The sequence below is a fragment of the Elephantulus edwardii genome, unplaced genomic scaffold (assembly GCF_000299155.1).
Source record: "Elephantulus edwardii isolate Elephantulus edwardi_28Jun2011 unplaced genomic scaffold, EleEdw1.0 scaffold00378, whole genome shotgun sequence".
NCBI classification, from domain to species: Eukaryota; Metazoa; Chordata; class Mammalia; order Macroscelidea; family Macroscelididae; genus Elephantulus; species Elephantulus edwardii.
Genome location: NW_006400128.1, coordinates 1,386,632 through 1,409,412, shown reverse-complemented (window position 1 = coordinate 1,409,412; position 22,781 = coordinate 1,386,632). Strand labels below are relative to the sequence as shown.

General features: G+C 36.2%; 1 protein-coding gene across 1 annotated transcript in view; it reads left to right on the top strand.

Annotated features, from left to right (window-relative positions):
• The window catches only part of BRWD3 (bromodomain and WD repeat domain containing 3), a 363,038-nt gene that overhangs the window by 123,211 nt on the left and 217,046 nt on the right, over window positions 1-22,781 (top strand). The window contains exons 12-14 of the mRNA XM_006902191.1: window positions 14,963-15,003; window positions 15,663-15,767; window positions 17,549-17,702. Of these exons, the coding sequence (XP_006902253.1) occupies window positions 14,963-15,003; window positions 15,663-15,767; window positions 17,549-17,702 (300 nt within the window). The remainder of the gene's footprint in view (window positions 1-14,962; window positions 15,004-15,662; window positions 15,768-17,548; window positions 17,703-22,781) is intronic.

Genomic DNA, 22,781 nt, shown 5'->3' with positions numbered 1-22,781 from the left:
AAATTGTCTTTTGATTTCCTGACAGTTGGTGCCATGGGTGTTACGAGTGGATCCAAGCAAGATGAAATTGTTAACAGTTTCAGTCCTTTCTTCATTTATGATGATGCTTTCTATTGACCTGGTTTATGCAGATTTTTGTTTTCTTGATGTTGAAGTGCAATTCATTTTAAAGGCTATAATTCTTGATCCTCTGCAGCAGTTGCTTCAACTCTTCCTCAGTTTTGGGTGAGCAGGGTTGTGTGTTCTGCATAATGTAGGGTTTTTTTAAATGCTACCAGAACTGCTCTTTTTTTAAAAGAAAATATTTCATTTATAAGTTTATTTACAAAGTTTGTATACATTGTTTGCCCCCCCATCCTTATACTCATTCTACAATAATGATCTTATATAATAATTGCCGTTATGCAACATAGTTAGTTTCCTTAGCATAATGCTTTCCAGTCCCTCCCAAGTTAGAGAGTAATTTACAAAATCATTGCTCTTGCATGTTGCATAGTATATCATCATGTGAATGTACTATAATTTCTCAATCCATTTGATTATGGTTGGACATTTGGCTTGTTTCCATGCTCTTGTGATGGTGAATAATGCTGCTATGAACATTGGTGTACAAGTCTCCATTTGTGCCTCAGTTCTTATACTCTCGGGATATATTCTAAGCAGTGGAATAGCTGAGTCATGGAATTTCTAATTTTAGCTTTTTGAGGAAATACCAAATTACTTTACAGAGTGGTTGTACAATTTTACAATCCCCCCGACAAGGTATGTGTTCCTATCTTGCCACATTCTTTCCAACATTTATTACTTGCTGTCCTGTTAAACATTGCCACTACTAGTAGACTTAGATGGTATCTCATTGTGATTTTGATTTGCAGCTCTGTTATTACCAGTGATTTTGAGCATTTCTTCATGTGTCTGTTGACTATCCATATATCTTCCTCTGTGAACATTCTTTCTATGTCTTTTGTCTATTTTGTAATTGTGTTATCAGTCTTTTTCTTGTGGAGGGCCCTATAAGATTCTGTGAACTTATGATATCAGACCCTTGTCAGAAATGGTATTGCTAAATGTTTTTCCCAGTCAGTAGGTTTTCTTTTCACTCTATTGGAAAATATTTTTGATATGCTCAGGGCTTTAATCTTTAGAAATTTTATTCTGTCCAGATTTCTGTACATTTATTCTGTACATTTCCAGCTGTTTTGGCAGTCTTTTATTCCATAGCCTAGGCTATCTAAGCTTGATCCCAGTTTGTCTCTGATGAGCTTTATGGTTTTTGGTTTGACTTCTAGGTTTTTGAGCCACATTGATTGTATTTTTTTTGTATGGTGAGATGTATATCCTTTTTCCATTTTCTGCAGGTAGCAACTCATTTTTGCCAGCACCATTTGTTAAAGAAGTTGTCATTTCCTCATTTGATAGGATTTATTTCTTTGTCGAATATCAGTTGACAGTAGATAGCTAGGTCCATTTCTGGAGTCTCAACTCTATGCCATTAGTGTGCCCGTCATTATACTAGTAATGTGCCGCTTTGGTACTACCACTAGTAAGTTTTGAGGTCAGGGAGTGCTATGACTCCCATTTCATTTTTTATTTTCAGAAGTGCTTTGCTTATTTAGGGTTTCTTTCCTCTCCAAATGAATTTGAAAAATTTCCTTTTGATTTCCTTGAAAAAGGAATTTGGTATCTATATTGGGATTGTGTTAGGATTATCATTTTGACAACATTAAGTCTTCCGATCCAGGGAGGGCATATGAACAGGGTACATTTTTCCATTTCTTTAGGTCTTTTATTGGGTCTTACAGAAATGTTCTGTAATTTTCTTTGTATAGGTCTTTTGTATCTCTAGTTTGGTTCACTCCCAAGTACCTCAGTTTTTGTGGTTGGCTATTGTAAATCCTATTGCTTTCTTGGTTTCCTTCTCTGAAGTTTTCTTTGTTACTGTAGAGGAATCCCACTGATTTTTGGATATTGATCTCATATTCTGCCACTCTACTAAAGTGGTCTACTAGCTCTAATAATTATTATGTTGAGTCCTTGGGGTTTTCTGCATACACTATCATATCATTTGCATACAGTGATAATTTAACCATCTCTTTGCTTTTTATTTCCTTCTCTTAACGTAATGCCCTAGCAAGCACTTCCAATACAATATTGAATAGAAGTGGTGACAGTGGGCATCCTTACCTGGTTCCTGTACACAAGGAAAGTGGTTTTAGTCTTTTTCCATTGAGAATGATATTGGCTCTTGGTTTTGCATATATACTGTCACTATGTTGAGGAAATTCCCCTGTATTCCAGTTTTGCTGAGTGTCTTTAACAGGAAGTGGTGTTGGATTTTGTCAAATGCCTTTTCTCCATCAATTGCTAAGATGATATGGTTCTTGTTATTTGCTTTTTTAATATGGTGAATTAACGTTGATTGTTTTTCTTGTGTTAAACCATCTCTGCGTATCTGCTATGAATCCCACCTGGTCATGATTAATTATTTTCTTTATGTGATTTTGTATTCTACTGGCCAGGCTTTTGTTAAGGATTTTTACCTCTTTATTCATGAGAGATATTGATAGTTTTTTTCCTTGCCTGTCCGTCCGTCCCCCACCCCTCCACATCATTCATAGAATGACTCTGGGAATGTTCCTCTCTGAATGTTTGGTAGAATTCTTTTGAGGAAGTCTTTTTATGACCTTTTCAATTTCTTCTTTTGTGATGGGTCTATTCAAGTGTTCTATATTGGTCTTTGTCAGTCTGGGTACGGCATGAATTTCAAGTAATTTTTCCATTTTCTCTAGGTTTTTAAGTTTATCAGAGTATAGCTTTTCAGAGTATTCTGATCTTACCGATTTAATTTCATATGGTTCTACTGTGATGTCATCTTTATCATTTCTTAATAATTTATCTGTATCTTTTCCTCCCCTTTTGTTAAGTTTTCCATTGTTTTACCAATTATATTGACTCTTTTGAAAAACCAGCTTATTGATGGTTTCAATTTGTTTTCTGTTTTCTATCTCATTGATTTCAGCTCTTGTCCTTATAATTTCTTTTCTTCTGCAGACTGCAGGATTATATTATTATTCTTTTTCTATTTGATGAAAATGTTGAGTTAGATAATTGATTTTTCATCCCTTTTCCTTTTTGTGTGTGTGTGACTATTGCTGTGAACTGAGGACTGCCTTACCAGCAAACGACAGTTAAAACAAATGCTAGAACCCAAATTAAATGAAAATACTCAAAAAACCTTGAGTCTGTCCTGCTTGGATTTAAAAATCATCTCATGAACAAGTTTGAGGCATTGAACACCACTGACCAAAAACCAGATTAGCTGTGGAATAACATCATGGATATAATAAAGCATAAAGTTATTACAAAAACAGTAGAGGAAGAAAAGACTAATATGCCAGAAGAGAGTCTTAAAATTGCACTAAAACATTGAGAACAAAGGGAAGAGATGACAAACATTTCAGAGGGCACTTTGTGAAGACAAAGCAAAGTATTATAATGAAATATTCAAAGAGCTGGAGTTAGACTATCCAGAGGGAAGATCTTACTGGCATTTCTCAAGCTGAGAGAACTAAAGAATAAATTCAAGCCTTGAGTTCCAATGCTGAAAGATGTAAAATCTTGAACGTTCAGGAATCATCAAAAGAAGATCAAGGAGTACAGAGAGCCATTGTACCAAAAATAATTGACTGACATGGAACCATTTCAGGAAGGTAACATATGATAAAAAAACCAAAGGTAATGAAGAAGTTCAAGCTGCTCTGAAGACATTGGCAAAAAATAAGGCAAATAAAGAAGGAATTGATGGCATATTTTAATAAACTCATGCAGTCTTGGATGTGCTTACCAGGTTGTGCAAGGAAATCTGGAGGACAACTACCTGGTCAACTAACTGGAAGAGATCCATATTTTCTCCCATTCCCAAAAAAGGTGATTCAATAAAATGTGCAAATTATCAAACAATATCATTAATTTGACATACCAGCAAAATCTTGCTGAAGATTATCCCCAAACAGCTAGAACAGAACTGTAAGATATACAGGCTGTAGGCCTAGGGCATCATTGCTGTTGTCAGATTGATCTTGCCTGAAAATAGAGAGCACCAGAAGGATGTCTACTTGTATTTTATTGACTATATAGAGGCATTTGAATGAGAATCCCAAACCACTTTATTGTTCTCATCTGAAACCTATACATAGACCAAAGAAGTTGTTGTCCAAACAGGGCAAGGGAACATTTTCAATTTAAAACCAAGAAACGAAGAGTGTGTCATGCATTCTTTCACCAGAGTTTTTCAATCTAAAGGAGGCAGTATGTTTTTGATTGCCTCCAAGTGGAGCATGACTTAGAGCAACCCTATGACCAAAAGGCCCGAATTCCCTCTACAACTATCGAAATATATCAAAGTTAATAGAGTATCTGGAGGCAAGTTGTTTAGGAAGTGGTTGCCACTCCTGCTTCCAAATCTAAAGGAGGCACTATGTTGTTGTTGTTATGTGCCATCGAGTCGCCTGCAACTCATAGCGACCCTATGTACAACAGCCCTAAACTCCGCTCTGTCCTGTGCCAATCGCACTGTCTCTGACACTCCATTCCCAATTATCCCAATCACTGAATCAATCCACCTCATAGAGGGCCTTCCTCTCCTGCGCCGTCCCTCCACCCTCCCAAGCATGATGTCCCTCTGTAAGGACCGGTCTCTCCTCACAACATGTCCAAAGTATGTTAGACGGAGCCTCAGAATCCTTGCCTCCAAGGAGCCACCCGGTTTAACCCTCTCCAGGACAAATCTGTTTGTTTTCCTAGCAGTCCATGGTATTCTCAGTACTCTTCTCCAGCACCACAGCTCAAAGGCATCAATTCTCCTTCTATCCTCCTTGGTCATTGTCCAACTCTCTGATGCATAACAGGTGATTGCGAAGACCATGGCCTGTATCAGACGTACCTTAGTCTCCAGAGAGACACCATTGCTCTTCAGTACTTTGGAGAGGTCCCTAACAGCAGACTTTCCCATGGTAATGCGCCTTTTAATTTCCTGGCTGCTGGTGCCAAGACTGTTGACTATGGAGCCAAGCAAATTAAAGCTGTGTACAATCTCAATCTCTTCATCATCCATCCTGATGCTGCCAATTGGTCCAGTGGTGAGAATCTTTGTCTTCTTGACATATTGTAGGCTGCAGTCCTTGACACTCTGCAGCAGGCGCTCCAGGTCCTCCTCAGTTTCAGCAAGCAGGGTTGTGCCATCTGCATAACGCAGATTGTTGATAAATCGTCCACCAATCTTGACCCCACATTTCTCCTCATAGAGCCCAGCCTCCCGGATAATCTGTTCTGCATATAGGTTGAAAAGGTATGGAGATAGGATGCATCCCTGGCGTATGCCCTTCCCAATTTTGAACCATGCAGTGTTCCCTTGCTCTGTTCTGACGACTGCCTCCTGGTCCAATATAAGTTTCGCATTAGAACGATCAAGTGTTCTGGGATTCCCATTCTTCTCAGAGTCAGCCACAGTTTGTTATGATCTACACAGTCAAATGCCTTTGCATAAGATTCTGTAAATTTTAGTTGAGTCCCTTGTCTGAAATGTTTGTCAAATATTTTTTTTCCTCATCCTGTGGGCTTCCTTTTCACTTTATTGATGTACATGGGAATTTGATTTATAGAAAATCCTATTTGTCTACTTTATTCTCTTCTGATTGTATGTACAAGCCTATTCATCATAGACTAGGGTTTTTAAATTTGTTCCTATTTTTTTTTCTGATGAGCTTTATGGGTTTTGGTTTTACCCCTAGGTCTCTGATCCACTTTGAGTTGGTTTTTGTGTAGGGAGTTCGATATTGATCCCATTTCTGTTTTCTGCATTTAGATGTCTAGTTTTGCCTGTACCATTTGTTAAACTGCCATTTCCCCAAATAATAGGTTTTATTCTTTTTTCAAATACCAGTTGACCACATGTTTATTTCTGGGTTCTCCATTCTATTCCGTTGATCTGTTGCCTGTCATCATACCAGTATCATGGTGTTTTGATTACTGTGGTTTTAAAATCAGGCATTAGCCTGTTCATTTTTCTTTTTCAGAAGAGCTTTGTTATTCAGGGTCTCTTTCCTTTCCAAATGAAAAAAATTGCTGCTTCTGTGTTCCTGAAGAATGAGTTTTGTGTCTGTATTGGAATTGTATTGAACTTCTTGATAACTTTTCGAAAGATTGTCATTTTCTCTATATTAAGTCTCCCTGTCCATGACAGAAGATATCTTTTCATGTAATGAATTATCTTGTTTCTTGATCGTAGTATTTTAGTTTTCCTTATATAGGTTTTTTTTGTGTCTTATATAGGCTTTTTTTTCGTAACTACTTAATCTGTTTTTTTAGTATAGATAGTGTTGGTGTTTTTGTTTCTTTGTTTTCTGGGTTTTTAAAAAAATTTTTTTGCATGCATATTATGACTATCACTTGATCATGATTTAAAAAAAATATGAATTCTATTGGCTAGGGTTTTTGTGTCTCTGTTAATGAGAAATAACGGTCTATAGTTTTCTTATTATTGATGTTTTTGTCTAGTTTTTGTGTAAGATTATATGTGCATCATAGAATGATTCTGGGAGTTGTTTCTTTTTTATATTTTGAAATAACTTAAGTAAAATTCGTGACAGTTCATCTCTAAATGTTTGATGGAGCTCACCAGTGAAACCATCTGATCAGAGATTTTAAAACAAAAATTGGAGGGTTGTGTTTTGTTTGGGTTTGTTTATTTTGTCATCATGCTCAATTTCTTCTTTTATGGTGGGTTTTTAAAGTGTTCTTCTGTCTGTGTCAATTTGAGTAGGATGTGGCTTTCTAGGAATTTGCCCTATTTCTCTAGATTTTCAAATTTATGGAAGTATAGCTTAATATTCTGTTATTAACATTTTAGTTTCGATTATTCTGTAGTGAAATTGCCTTACATTATTAGTTATTTGTGTCTTCTGTTAAATTTTCCAATAGTTTGTCTGTTCTATTGATTTTTTTCAAAGAACCAATTGTTAGTCTTTTAATTTCAATTGTTTTTTTTGTTTTTTTCTTTTGTATTCCATTTATTTCTCCCCTCATCTTTGTAATTTCTTTCTTCTAAAGTTTGTTATTCTTTTTTTATTTGTTGGAGATGTTGGATTAACTAATTAGTTTTACATATATATACATACATACACACACACTATTTTATTTACAAAGGTGGAATACATTATTTTTCACAATGGATCTTCCCCCTTTCCTTGACCACCCCCACTCTGCTTCAGAATGCTTTCCTTCTGCAACCTTATGATTAACCTGCATCTCCACACCACCCACCACCACCCATCCTCACCCTGATTCCACCATACTCATGCTCACTTAATAATAATGGTTTTAATAGTGTTTGTCCTTATGGGACTGACTTAGTTCACTCAGCATAATGCTCTCCAGTCCCTCCCAAGTCAGGGAGTTTACAAAATCATTGCCCCTGTGTGCTGCATTAGTATTCCATTGTGTGAATATACCATAATTTCTCAATCTGAGCTGTTTCCATGTTCTTGCAATGGTGAATAATGCTGCTATGGACATTGGTGTACAAGTGTCCATTTGTGCATCAGTTCTCATTTTCTTGGGGTATATGCCAAGCAGTGGATTTTCAGCTTTTTGAGGAAGTGCCAAACTGCCTTGCAGTTGTACCATTTTACAATCCCACCAACTATGTATAAGAGTTCTTATCTTGCCACATTCTCTATAACATTTATTGCTTGCTGCCCTGTTAAACTGCCCTATTCACTGATACTGGAGTGAAATAGTATATCATTGTGGTTTTGATTTGCATCTCTCTTAATGCCAGTGATTTTGAGCATTTCTTCCTGTGTTTCTGGTCCATTTGAATATATTCCTGCATGAAAATGCTTCCCTTGTCTTTTGCCCATTTTGTAATTGGATAATCAGTCTTTTTCTTGTGGACGCCTAGGAGTATTCTGTAAACTTGTGTTATGAGACTCTTGTCTGAGATTGTATTGTCAAATGTTTATTCTCAGTCGGTTGGTTTCCTTTTCACCCGGTTGGAAAAAGTTTTTGATGTGCACAGGGATTAAATCTTTAGAAGGTCCCATTCATCTATTTTATCCTCTTCAGATTGTGCATTTCTAGCTATATTTGACAGTCTCTTTATACCATAGACTAGGCCTTCTAAACTTGTTCCCATTTTGTCTCTTATGAACGTTATGGTTTTAGGCTTTACTTCCAGGTCTCTGATACACCTTGAGTTGATTTTTGTGTATTGTGTGGATCCTGTTTCAGCTTTGTGCAGGTAGCAGTCCAGTTTTGCCAGCATCATTTGTTGAACTGTCATTATATACAGATGATTCAGTGTACACAGAAAACCCCAAAGACTCAACCAAAAAACCTGTTAGAATTAGTAGGCCAATTTAGTAGAGTGGCTGGATATAAGATAAATATCCAAAAATGAGTGGGTTTCTTCTAGCAAAGAGAACTCAGAAAAGGAAATCAAGAAAGCAATAACACTTACAATAACCAACCACAAATTGAGGTACTTAGGAGTGAACCTAATTAGAGATACAAAAGACCTGTACAAAGAAAACTACAGACCATTTCTGCAAGACACAATAAAAGACCTGAAGAAATGTAAAAATGTGCCCTGTTCATGAAGCCTCCCTGTATAGGAAGACTAAATATTGTCAAAATGATAATCCTAGCAAAAGCAGTCTACATATGCAACACAGTCCCAATATCGATACCAAATTTATTTTCAAGATCAAAAGGGAAAGGCAAGAGACCCCCAAATAAGCAAAACACCACTGAGAAACAAAAACAAAGTGGAAGGCATAGCACTCCCTGACTTCAAAACCTACTATTCAGCAGTAGTAACCAAAACAGCATGATACTGGTACAATGAGAAACACATAGACCAATGAAACAGAATTGAGAACCGAGAAATGGACTCAGTTATCTATTGTCAACTAATATTCAACAAAGAAAAGAAAACCTATCACATGGGGAAATTATAACATCTCTTCTTTTTGTGTTTACTTATTTCTATGAATGAAACCCTACGTACTGCCTTTGCTGTATCCTAAAGGTTTTGAAATGTTGTATTTTCATTCATTTTGAGGAACCATTTATTTAACTTTTATTATTTGTTCATTCATGCACACTTCACTCCCTCCCCCTCAATTCCCTTTGTAAGACTATTGCCTTCAGTGTGCCATGAACATCTCCTTAAAGGACCAGAGAGAGTGAGAATAGCACAACCCCTCACCACCCCAGAGCAGTAATCAGATAAAGAGCCCATAGCACAGCCCCATGGTGCTTCTAGAGTCATACCAGCAGAGAGCAGTCCATTTACTCATTGTTGATTCACAGGCTGTGGTACAAGATTGGAGTTTATTAGGGAAGTAAGTTGGAGAGTACGGGAGGCAAAGAATATCACCCAGTATAAGTCCAAGTTTTCATACAGTAGTACCAAGGCATAATTGTCAATTAGTCTAGGCTCCAGTTTCAGTTCTGCAGTCAACTTCTCCTTTGTTCATCCATTAAGAACAGCAAAATCTGTAACTGAGGCCTTTTTCTCAGGACTCCCCTGGTTGCACTTTGCCACAGTTTATTCACAGCAGTGCCACAGTCTCTTCACCACTTTCACCAGGATCTATTGTCTCACTCTTCACCTGGATTTCTCTCTCTGGTCTCGCTCTCATCACAGTCTTGCTCCAATCTCCTTCAAGTCTTGCTGTTCAGTGTGGGGAGCATTCTCTCTCTCCTATCTTAGTCCCACAGCTGTTGATGATTTGTAAGACTGTGTGTCTGCAGTTAAGGTAGCTAGAGACCAGAGAAGGCTAATTTAATGGCTAGAAAAGCCACTTTTTAAACTAATACCATATCTATTAATTGTCATACACATGGCTTCTAATCATCCATTTCTTTCAGAATATCCTTCCTTTTACTCAACCCAGTGCACTATTCATTATCTATCCATTCTTTTCCTGCTCTCCCACCCTTCCTGCCTCAATCCTATTTATTATAATAGGTTTGTGCAGTAATTGTCCCTTTGTGATTGAGATATTTCACTTAGCATAAAGTCTTCCAGACTCATTCACATTGTGTAGTGTTTTACCAGTTCATTGTTTACAGTGCTGCATAGTATTCCATTGTCAAGAAACTTTTTCATTTCATTTTTTATGTCTGAGAGGAGGAGGTTGGCTCTGAGTAGGACAAAGTTCTGTTTTTGTTGCATGAAGTACTCTAATATGTCTACTTGGTTGAGTTGGCTAATTGTATAGTATAATTCTTCTGCATCTTTGTTTAGTATCTTTCGAGTGGCCTTTGGCAAGTGGCATATTAACGACTCCTACTTTTATTGTAGTGTAATCTATTTCTTTCTTTAAGTGTATTCGTTTGTTTCATGTATTTTCCAGGCCTATCATTTTGTGCTTTATGTATTGACTGTATTTATGTTTTCTTGTTCTCATATGCCTTTAGCATTAATGCTTTTTATTGTCTGTTATGCTGATTTTCCCCCTGAAGTCTATTTTATCAAAGATTAATATTGCCAATCCCACTTTCTTATGGTTGCCATCTGACTATTGTGTTTTCCCCCCACTCTGATTTTTCAGCCTATCTTCTCATTTTTAGATGTGTCTCTTGGACGCAGCATAATGATGAGCTTTATTTTTTATCCAACCTGCTAATCTTCCCTTCCTCCCTCCCTCTTAATTGATTTCTTTAAGCTGTTCACATTTAGTGTAATAATTGACAGATCAGGCTTTATCATTGCCTTTTTACCTAGTTCCTTACTTTGTTGTTGCTGGTTATCTTGGTTCATCCACTTGTCTTTGATTTTGTGTGAAGGAATTCTTTTAATATTTTTTGTAGATTTGGTCCTGTTTCCACAATGATCTGATTTTCTCCTTCATGTTTTGATGGGCAGTTTCTCTAGATAAAAGATCCTTGGTTGGAAATTATTTTGTTTTAACTTTTTGTATATGCCACCTCATTGTCTCCTTCTTTTCATAGTTTCTGCTAAGAATTCTGAGGTTAGTATGATTCTGATTTTCTCCTACATATTTTGATGGGCAGTTTCTCTAGATAAAAGACCCTTGGTTGGAAATAATTTTTTTAAACTTTTTGTATATGCCACCTCATTGTCTTCTTGTTTGCATGTTGTTGTTTGATGCCGTCGAGTCGTAGACGACTCATAGCGACCCTATGAATGAACGGCCTGAGCACTGTTCATACAAAGAGTTTCCGGAGGCAAGCCATTTCGGAAATGGATGCTGCTTATGCTTCCAGGCTTGATTTAGTCGGGAAGCTCCAGCCAACACTGTCCACCATGTCACTCTTGTTTGCATAGTTTCTGTTAATTGGTTACTCAATCGGTTAATCTGATTGAGTGTCCTTTGTGGATGACTTGTATTTTTTTTTTCTAGCTACGTTTGGTATTCAATTTTGTCTTTGATTTTGGAGAATTTGTCTTGCTGTTTTTACTTTTGGGTCTAATCTGTTTGAGGTCCATTGAGCTTATTTAATGTATATTTTCTCATATCTGGAAAGCTTTCTTCTAGTACCTTTTCTATAATTTTCTCACTGCTTTTTTCCTCCCTCCTGTTTTGGAATTCCAATCATATGTGTATTGTTTCATTTTATGTTACCTACATTATTCGTATGGATGGTGAAGAGATTGAGAAAGTTAACAGTTTTAGTTTACTTGGCTCCACAGTCATCACTCTTGGTAACAGCAGCCAGGAAATCAGGAGACGAATTGCATTGGGAAAGTCACCTGTGAGGGACCTCTCAAGAGTACTGATGTGCAACGATGTCAGGCTGGAGACTAAGGTGTGCCTGATCCAGGCTATAGTCTTTGCAGTTACGTGCTGTGCATTAGAGAGTTGGATAGTGACTAGGGATCATTGAAAGAATTGATGCCTTTGAGTTGTGGTGCTGGAGAAGAGTGTTGAATGTACCATGGACTGCCAGGAGAACAAACAGGTTTGTCCTGGAGAGGGTGAAGTCAGAATGTTCCCTGGAGTCAAGGATTCTGAAGCTTCGTCTGACATACTTTGGGCATGTTGCAAGGAGGGACTGGTCCTTGGAGAGGGACATCATGTTTGGGAGAGTGGAGGGACGGCGCAGGAGAGGAAGACCCTCGATAAAATGGATCGATTCTTTGAGTGGAGTGGTGGGAATTAATGTGTTTGAGACAGTGAGATTGGCACAGGATAGAATGGCAGTTAGGGCTCTTGTACATAGGGTCGCTGTGAGTCACAAATGACTCGATGGCACATAACAACAACAATATTATTCATAAGTTTTCTTCCATCTTTTCTCAGCTTTTACTTCCAGCTGATTCTTTTTGAAGGTCTTGTAGTCTCTCTCACTCTATCTCATTTCTTCTATCCTGTTCTTTGGTCCATCAAATATGTTGTACATTTTTGTACATCTTTATTATTCAAGATTGCATTTTCATGTGTTTCTTTGTTTCTCATAATGCGTTGATTATACTGTCTTAGGATGATTTAGAAAATTATTTTACTTCCTTATTTAAGGTTTTAATTCTTTTCTTCAACTTTCTGTAATTTCTTGACTACCCATTCTTGAAACTCCATGTCCGTGTATTTTTTCTTCCTTACCGTCACTGAGGTATTCACTTGGTCCATGATCTACTCTGTGTTTTTAGGGAAAGGCTTGTTTATTTTTTCTTCATGTTTGCACTTGACTACTGCCTCCTTGTGATTGTGGGAGGTTTTTCTTGGTATGTGTGAGATTGCTTTGGTTTTGTTTCTATAATTGTCTGTCATTTTCTTATCTTTATAATACTGTTGGTACTGTTGCAAATTGTTAGCCTTGCACCTGATTCAGTTTCCCAACAGCAGTCTTCCTAGCAGATTGTCCCAGGGCAGCTCTGTTCCCTGTTCTGTTAACAAACTTTTTTTTGGTTATAGTTGAGACAAAGGGAGATGATATAATTTCTTTTTCCCTGAAGATTAAACTGCATTTCAAGGTCTCAGAACTGACTTTCTGGGTTGGGGTATGAGGGCATGCTTGCACACTCCTTTGTTAGCCTTTGAATAGAAGGGAGCATGGGACCTAGGCTCAGTGAAGTCAGTGGGGCTCAGGCCTGTCCTCAGAGCTGAGGTGCATGGATACCTGTCTCTGAAGGTCAAAGAGACTGGGATTAGATTCTGGTACCCTGCAAACCTCAGTATCAGGAACAGGGAGCATAAAACCTGGGATGGAAAATGTTTGGGAGTGTGGCCCAAATTCTCTTTTTCCAAGTTAAAGTTAACTGAGAAAGTTACTCTACAAAATGCTTTGTGCATTACAGAATCAATCATGTTCTTAAAATTCATTGAGAAAAAAATTTCTGTTAAAAACTTCTCCTTGAGCTTTTGGAAACAGTCACATCTAAAAGTTAGTACAATTGTGAATTCTCCTTTTGAGAACTGAGCCAAGTTACAATATCAACTTGCTGCTAATATTTCATAGACAATAAAATCTTGGAATATCTTAAATTCTGAAATTTTAAAAGAGAAAAAAGCTAGGAAATACTATTTCATTTACTCTGAGACTAGCCAGTAGAAGTCTGTTTTTCTAGTTTATGCAAAAGAAACATCTTTGCATTTACCCCTTAAACTGGTAACGTTCCTTGAGAACTGAAAGTAAAGGAAGGAATAATTAGAGATAATTGAAGGAAAAGGAGATGAAGAAGAATCAAATGTTCTATTTACAAGAATCCTTTGAAGAAAACTAAACACTCCCTTTCATAATCAGTGACTGTTTTTAGTCACTGAAGAGTTCAGTAATAATCTAATGGTTTGTAAAATGTGTACAGTATTTGGGGGTACATTTTGCTGTATTATCAAGGAATTTGTTGTTGTTAGTGTGGACTGCGAATTGTAATGACCTCATGAACGATGGGTCGGAACCCCTGCCTTGTTCCTGTGCCACCCTCATCATCTCTGCTGCACTTGAGTCCATTGTTACAATCATTATGTCAATCCATCTCTCTTTCCCTGGTCTTCCACCTTTGCAAACATGTTTTTATCCAAGAACTGGGCAACGGAAAATACACATTTACACCTTCATTTTCACATTATACATATTATAAGGACCTGTTTTACTAACTCAAAGGCATGCAGTTTGAATTTACCAGCTGTTCCTGGGGAGAAAGATAGTCAGTCCTCACAGGCATTTCATTGCCCCTAAAAATCTGCTAGAATGTCAGCTATAAGTGTTCTGACTAGATGGTACACAACCTCAAAAACATATGTATTGTATTTATAAAAGTTTTGGTTAGAAATTTTAGAAGACATTTCGTCACTATTTTCTTAAACTATAATATCTACAAACTATCAAATTAATTTCCTTTGCCAAAACAGCTGAACCATGTGGAAACAGGAAGGTTTGATTTGAGTGTGTTTTTTTTTAATTAAGAAAAATATGAAAAATTTAAATTGGCTATTTTAAGTTATGTTTAAGGTTCATGTGCTGTTTAATTATGGGAGACAGAGTAAAGTAATACCTATCCCTATTCGGTTTGACAAATGGTTATGAAACAAGCGTGACTATCATTTGATTTTCCCCAAGTTTTAAAAAATATTCTTATTTATAGGGTCGCTATGAGTCACAAGCGATCCGAGAGCACATAACAACAACAACAACAGGGCCTCGCCTCAAGATATTTATTTGGTGTTCTGTTAAAGCAATTATCTGTTGTTTGCTGTTGTTGTTATGTGCCCTTGAGTCACCTGCGATTCACAGCGACCCTATGAAAAAAAATTCTTATTTATGTAATTCATTGTTTCTGCATTTATTTCAAAATTATACTTAGAAATTAGAGGGGGTTTTATGCAGAAAATTACACCAGTTAAGCAAACCTATTCCATATGACTTTGAGAAAGAAAATATTTTATAAAGAAATTAATTCTAACAAAAAATATACCCTTTTTTTTTCCCTTAGGATAAAGTTGTTGCTGTTCAGTTCTGTAATAATGGAGACAGGTAATTATGTTGTACAAATATGTGTAAATAGGTGTTTGACTTATGTTACCATTCTCTCAGAAGCAGCTCCCTGTGCTATAGATATCTTATTTTTAGCCAGTGGCACTTAAGCTCAAATATTTTAATTTTTCTTTTTTCTCCTGTTTTTGAGGTTTAATTTTAAGTCAAGTAACCAATGATTTTTATCCTCAGAGAAGTCTTTTCCTAAAAGTCCAAGGCGTTCTTCATTTTTAGGTGCCATCGAGTCAACTCTGGCTTTTACTGACCCTATGAATAATGTATCTGAACCTTGCCTTCTTTTGTGACATCCTTATCATCTCTGATATACTTGAACTCATTGATATAGTCACTGTGTTGCTGAGGGATTTCTTCTCTTTTGCTGACCTTTTCAAGTGTGTCTTTCTTTAATCATGTGAACCAAATGTAAAAGTAATATTAGAAAATGCATGTATCAGTACATGATTTCTTTTCTTTTTATTGATGAATAGTATTCCATTGTATGGCTATAGTACTTCTTTTTATCCATTAAATAGTTAACACAGTGAACATAAATTTTTATAATTATAACAAAGTCACAGTTCTTTCATAATTATAAAAAAGTCACAGTTCTTTCATAATTATAAAAAAGTAGCAGTGTTACTTACATTTTGTCTCTTCAGTTTAAGATTTGTTAGTGGAAGTAGAGATGGAACAGCAAGAATTTGGCAGTATCAGCAACAAGAATGGAAGAGTATAGTGCTAGATATGGCTACTAAAGTGACTGGGTAAGTTTGGATGTTACACATTTCAGTGATACCATATAAGATTGCACTAAAATTTTTAAATTTATATTAAATTACAAACACCCCGTGTTGCTTTGAATCTTTGAGAATAGTGAGGTTATTACAGAAGCAGTTTGTGTCTATATTTGCTACCTTAAGTAATTTTTTGTGTTGTTAATTAATAGGTTAGATGACAGAACCATTATTGATTCATTCTGTTGTATCATGACCAATAGGCTTTTGTTTTACTTTCCTATATCTATTTATGCTACTTTCTACCTTGAAGATTGTCCCTTTTAAATGTCATCATATGTTTAACTGTGTCTTTGGTTTATTAAGGATATGTTTCTATTTCATAATGTAAACGTTCTTAACATTATTTATATACTTAATCAGCATTATATTTCATTATCTTCCCTGTTGTTGAAAGATCAAAAATTGTCTCTTAAGGAAGCTTTAGTGATATAGTTCATAAGGAGTTGTACTGCTAACTTAAAAGTGGCACTCTCCCTGACAGTTTGAATCCAGCAAGTGACTCTTCAGGAGAAAGGTATCTCATCCCATGCAATTTGCAGCCCCCTGAAAAAGTGCTGGGGAGTCATCTATGAGTCACTTATGAATTGATGGCAATGAGTGAGTGAGGATTGGTATACTAGGGCTTCTTTATGTGACTCTGAACCTATCTTCCCGTTGATTTAACTATAGAAAACTCTAGTGATAGCCTGCTATTGATAATAGCATATTAAATTAAAAGTTACTGAATTTCTCAGCATGTTTTAAATAAGGCATGATAGTCTTTAAAAAATATTTAAGAAAGTAGACTAGGCATTATTAATCAAATAATTACATTAGAACAAAAAAACCCTAAAAGAAACCAGAAAAAAACACACAAAAGCATTGTAAAGTGTAATAGAGGTTAAACTGATTACTAGAAAATATGAAGGGGGAAAATTAATAATACCTATTCAACTGTTTTAAAACATTTTTTAAAGGATTTATATGCTTATTTGGGGAACTCCAGTAGGTTAGTGATAAGGAATTGCACTGCGAACACAAAGGTATGCAATTTGAATTTACTAGCTCCTCTGTGGGAGAAAATTGGGCAGTTTCATCCCAAGCAATTTACTGCCTCTGAAAACTCACTGGAGGGTCAACCATGGGCTACTTCTGACTCAATGGTGCACAACAACGATAACACAAAAAGAAACTAAGCTTCAGATTTTTATGATTTTGAATTTTTTTCTCCCTATACTAAACTTTTTTCTCCCTATACGAAACGTTACAGTAACTAGTTGCCATACATAGGATTGTTATACATTGCAAGCAGTTTAATGGCATATAAAAACAATAACATACTATGACAGGTTTGGAAGCAGGAGTGACATCCACTTCCTAAATAACATGCCTCCTGTAACCCTATGAACTTTGATAAATGTTGACAGTTGTAGAGGGGCTTCAAGCCTTTTGTTCATTGGGTTGCTATGAGTTATGCTCAACTTGAAGGCACTCAGTAACAACATACTAAACTTATTCTATTGGCCTATATACATTCATTCATTCATTCATTTATATATTTATTTATTTATTCATTCATTCATTCATTCATTCATTTTCTTTCATGAGTACTTAAAAATACAGTTTAGAATTTTTCCCATCTGAATAGTTGGGAGCTCTTAGAAATAGTTGTATCCTCTTAAATAGATTTTGTTTTAATTTTTCATTTTAGTTGCAATTTGATGAGAATGTACAAGTGTGAATATTTAAATTTTTGTTTGCTTGTTTAGAAGCAATTTGCCATCTGGAGAAGACAAAACTACTAAACTTAAGGTAACTATGGTGGCTTGGGATCGCTGTGACACCACAGTTATTACTGCAGTGAACAATTTCCTTTTGAAAGTATGGAATTCTAACACAGGACAACTTTTACATACTCTGTCTGTAAGTATTCTATTTTCAGAATGATAAAAATGCTCAAAAGGGAATGATTTTCCTTTTTATGTCTTACTAGTCTTTGAGGAATATATTAGAACTTTGTGAGATTTCTGTAATTAATATGCAAAATAGTGATAATGTATATATATTCATGTATCTAGAAAACTTTTTGAGGCTTTTTTAAAATCTAAAATGTGTTCATCTGTTATGCTCTGAAATCCTGAAGGCACATGGTTAGAGGCCACCAGCTACTCCATGGGAGAAAGATGGTCAGTGTCCTCCTGTGTGATTAACTGCCTTTGAAAACCCTCTGAAAAGTCAGCTACGGGTCGGTTCAGACTCTATGGTACACAACAGCAAAAACAACAATGCAATTAAGAGTAAAGAATTTTACTTTTAGTAGGGATTGGACATTTTGTTATTGTTTTGAGGGTACGATTAACTTCATATTGACATAGATGTCTCATATATTCAGGAATTAGTACATACAAGAAATAGAGATAAGGGAGGGAAATAGGCATTGTTGTAAGTTTATTTTTCTTTTTCATCTTAAAAATATATTTGTCTTTTTTCTTGTGGATGCCCTGTAGTATTCTGTAAGTTTTTGTTGTGAGATCATTTGAGATGTCATTGCCAAGAAAAAGATTGATAACCCAAGTACAAAATGGGCAAAAGGTGTGGAACACATGAATTTTGTAAGCAAACCAATTAAAATAAATAAATATTTTAATAAAGTATTTTTTTTAAAAGTATGGAAAGACCTTTCACAGAGGTAGACATTTGGATGGCCAACAGACACAATGAAGGAATGTTCAAAATCACTGGCAATAATAGAGCTGCAAATCAAAACCACAATGAGATAACATCTTATCCCAGGAGTAGTGGCACAGTTTAGTAGGACAGCAAGCAATACATGTTGGAGATGATGTGGAGAGATTGGAACTCTCAATGGTACCACCACTCTGAAGGCAATTTGGTGTGTCCTCAAAATGCTAAACATAGAAATTCCATATTACACTGCTAGAAATATACCCCAAGGAAGACAGAACTGAGACACATACTGATGTTCATATTAGAATTATTCACAACAGCAAAAACAAGGAAACAGCCCAAAAGTCCATCAGCAAATGACTGGATTGAGAAATTGTGGTACATTCACACAATGGAATACTACTCGGGAACAATGATTGTGAAAAATGTAACAGAAAAGAGGCTACATAGCATTATGCTGAGTGAATTAACTCAGGCACATAAGAACAAATACTGTATATAAGACCATTATTATAAAATCAGAAGGATGGCTAGTAACATGTCCAAAGAGGGAAGGAGAAAATGTAGGGAGGCTGGGGGGTGGGGGACAAATTACAGGGTCATATATAGTTTGTTGGGTGAAGGGAAGGGCCTCAAAAAACCCAAAACAATATATAAAATGTATAAAAACTGAAACACAATATCAACAAATTACTGTATGCAAACTAATAAAAAATTATCATTAAAAAAGCTGCAATATTGTGGTAAGAAAAGTTTAAAGAATTAGCAGAAATCACATGATTGGGATTTATAATCATCAATGTATTATACTATTGGTTGATTGCAGATAAATTCCATTTAAAATCTTTATTTCTTGCCTACTTCTTCAAGTTTTGCTGCCAACTGAAAGGTGAGCACTTAAAATCTACCAGCTCTCTCTGCAGGAAAAGGTAGACAGTCTCCTCCCATGTGATTCACAGCCTTTTAAAACTTGATGGTGTGGCAGCAATGGAGTGTCAATGGCAATCAAGAGATAAAGAACCAGTTTAAGTAAAGAAAGATAAAATGATTGCAATACCATTTAAACAGTAGGGACAAACATGGTTCAGGGTAGAATCCAGTAATTTTCATGATTGTTAACTCAGTTCTCTTTGTAATTTACCATAGTGTCATCTTTATTTGATTCCTTATTTGACTCTCGATGGAGGTCATGTAATGGAAGGTTTTTTTGGGTCATGTTTGATGCATGTTACTTGAGCCTTTGGCCAAGGGTGGAGGTCTGCTCGAGCGTGTGGGTTTAAAATCCCCTTAGTTGAGGGGATTAGTAATTTTTGAATGAATATTCTTTAAATAACACAGCAATCTTTTGTCTGTTTGCTGAACTGAACAACTTAGTGTTGCTGTGATGCTGTACACTCTTCCATAGTCTTGTCAAATACCATAATGGTTACCCATTTTGTATAATATTTGGATGAGCTTCCAGATTGATTCATCCTGGGAAGCAGGAACGGTATCCACTTCCTAAACTAGATGCCTCAGGAAACTCTACAAACTCTCTAAATTCTATAAATGTACAGAAATTATGTTAGTTGTAGAACAAAGTTCTTTTGTGCAAAGCTTACTTTCAGTTGTATTTTACTTGAGGTACTTAACCACTGCTAAATGAGACTAGTGGTGTGATATCTGGGGGAACACTCTTCCACTTTGTACATAGCTCTTTGTCAATGTGCTGTATGAAATAACCTGGGTTTGCTGTGATGCTGAACCTTGTGCCATTGGGGTATTAAATGCTGGAATGGTTTTCCAATGTGTACAGTTTTTTGTAGAGCTCTGAGTTGTAAAACAGATTTGGAAGCAGGAGTGACATCCATTTCCTAAACCACATGACTCCGGAAACTGTATGAACTTGAAGAAATGAAGATAGTTATGGAAAGGCATTAGGTCTTTTGTTCATAGAGTCACTATGGTCAACTCAATGGCAATCAACAGCAACAACATATGAGTTATCTTAGCCTTACTAATCTAAGGCTGCTTAGGTTTCTAAAGATCTGTTTAATGCTGAAACAATTTGCACCTTTTCATATACCTCCTAAAGTCTTTAAACAAAGCCATAGCACTATGTTAGTGATGTCTAAGGTTCTTGGTTTTTACCTAAGTAAGCCAATGCTTACTTGGTCCTGGCTTTACTTATTCCCTGGTAAATTTTAATTAATATATCAGTGAAAGCTGGTACTGTTTGTTTGAATCTTTATTAGTAAGCTTTTGTCTTTATCAACACTGTCCAAAAGAAATATAAGTCACATTATTTCAGTTTTAAATTTAGCCACAGTGAGGTGAAATTACTTTTAATTATATTTTTCTTTAACACAGTATGTACAAAATGCTATAATTTCAGTATGTAGTTAACATTTTGCAAAATCTGTTAGTGAGATATTTTACATTATTTTATACCAAACCCAGTCTGTTCTAACTCATAGCAACCCTCCTTTGGGTTTACAAAGCTGTAAATCTTTATACAAGTAATCTGCCTATCTTTTTCCCTAGAAGCAGCTGTTAAACTCAAACCACTGACTTTTTGATTACCAATGCAACATAAAAGACTATTACCAGAGTTCTTTTATTTTATTCCAAGTCTTTTACATTTACTGTGTATTTGATATTTAGAGACTATTTAATTAGTACTAGTCACTCTACTAGTAGACATTTATGAATAGTATACCAAGTCTGCATCCTAATAAGAAATTTGATGTGGTACAGTTTTTATGGACTAACGTATAAGTCATTTGTTTTCAGGAATTATGCTTAAGACCTTTCAAGGCTATTTGCAGTCCTTCTAACAGGGATGGATATCAGAAGAGATTCTGAATATTTCACTAGAGTGTTGAGAAGCCGAAGCAAAGGGGAGAAATGAAAAATTAAGGAGCTGAACAGAAGATTTCAAAGGTCAGCTTAGGAAGATAAAGTATTACAATGAAATGTGTAAAGAGCTGGAGTCTGACAATCAAAAGGGACAAACTCACTTGGCATTTCTTAAGTTAAAGGAACTGAAGAATAAATTCAAGCCTTGAGTTGCAATACTTAAGGATCCTTTGGGCAGAACATGGAACGCTTAAGAAAACATCAAAAGAAGATGGAAGGGCTTCTCTTGCAATACCTGCTCCTCTCGCGAGACTTTACCTTAACTCCGCTGCAAGACACCAAGGTCTGCCTGGCATGGCTGGCCCAGGAGTGTCTTCTGGCCACCACTTCCCCAGAATCTGCTAAAGGCTGCAGCTAATCCCAGGCACACCACACTAACACCCTGGCTGGGGACAGAATCACTGTCTGGTAGGTAGAAGGATTGCAGGTTTAGACCACAATTTCACCCAGAGCACTAGACCACTGTTCCCCCACTACCCCGCCTGTAGACCACTCAGCTGCCACCTCTGCTGTCCAGCACCAGGAGCACCAGTATCACACGTACTCTGGGTGAAACGCTGCTGTCTAGCTACATCATGTGGGATTTCTTAAGCTCAAGTGGAAAAAGCCAGGTGGAGGTGTGATTTAAGGAGGGCAACAGTCATCCCACTTATGATTGATTGTTCTTCCCAAGAGAGGTCCTTCACCAATATACAGGTCCTTCACAAAAACACTGCTATACTCTGGGTCATTTTATAGTTATAACAACCTAATATCTACTAAGAAAAGCCTCATATAATGCCAAGAAAGCAACAGTCTGCCTCAATAATCATGAAGAAACAAAATAAGCCTTCTCCCAAAAAGGCAGATGCAGTGAATACCCCAGATGGAGAGAACCAAAAGAAATATGATGATGTGGAGTTATTCGAACAGCTACAAAAGAAGATGCAAATGATGGAAGTAACAATGGAAGTCATTAAGAGAGCAGATACTCTAGAGATAGCAATCCAGAAAAAACATATTGATGAGGAGCAACTTAAATAGCTATGGAAGAAACTGGGAAAAAAGAAGAAGAAGAAAGAATTGATAGTATAAATAAAGAGGTCAAGAACTTAAAACATCTTCACAAAACAGTTCTGGAAATAATAGAAATGCATGAAAGTACAATCCAGAATGTTAACACTGAAATAACAAATGTGTCCAAAGAGCTGATAGGATAAAAAAAGTACATCTGAAGAGATGGAACAGAGAGTCAGTGAGCTGTAAGACAAGAGCTTCACTGGAAACATACAAGAAGAAAAATAAGAAATGAGACAAAGAAAATTAAGAAAGCATTAGAATTAATGTGGGATGACATCAAAAGGAACAACATACTTATGATTGGAATTCCAGAACAGTGGAATGAAAGGGAAGTCATGGTGAAAATTGTGGAAGAAC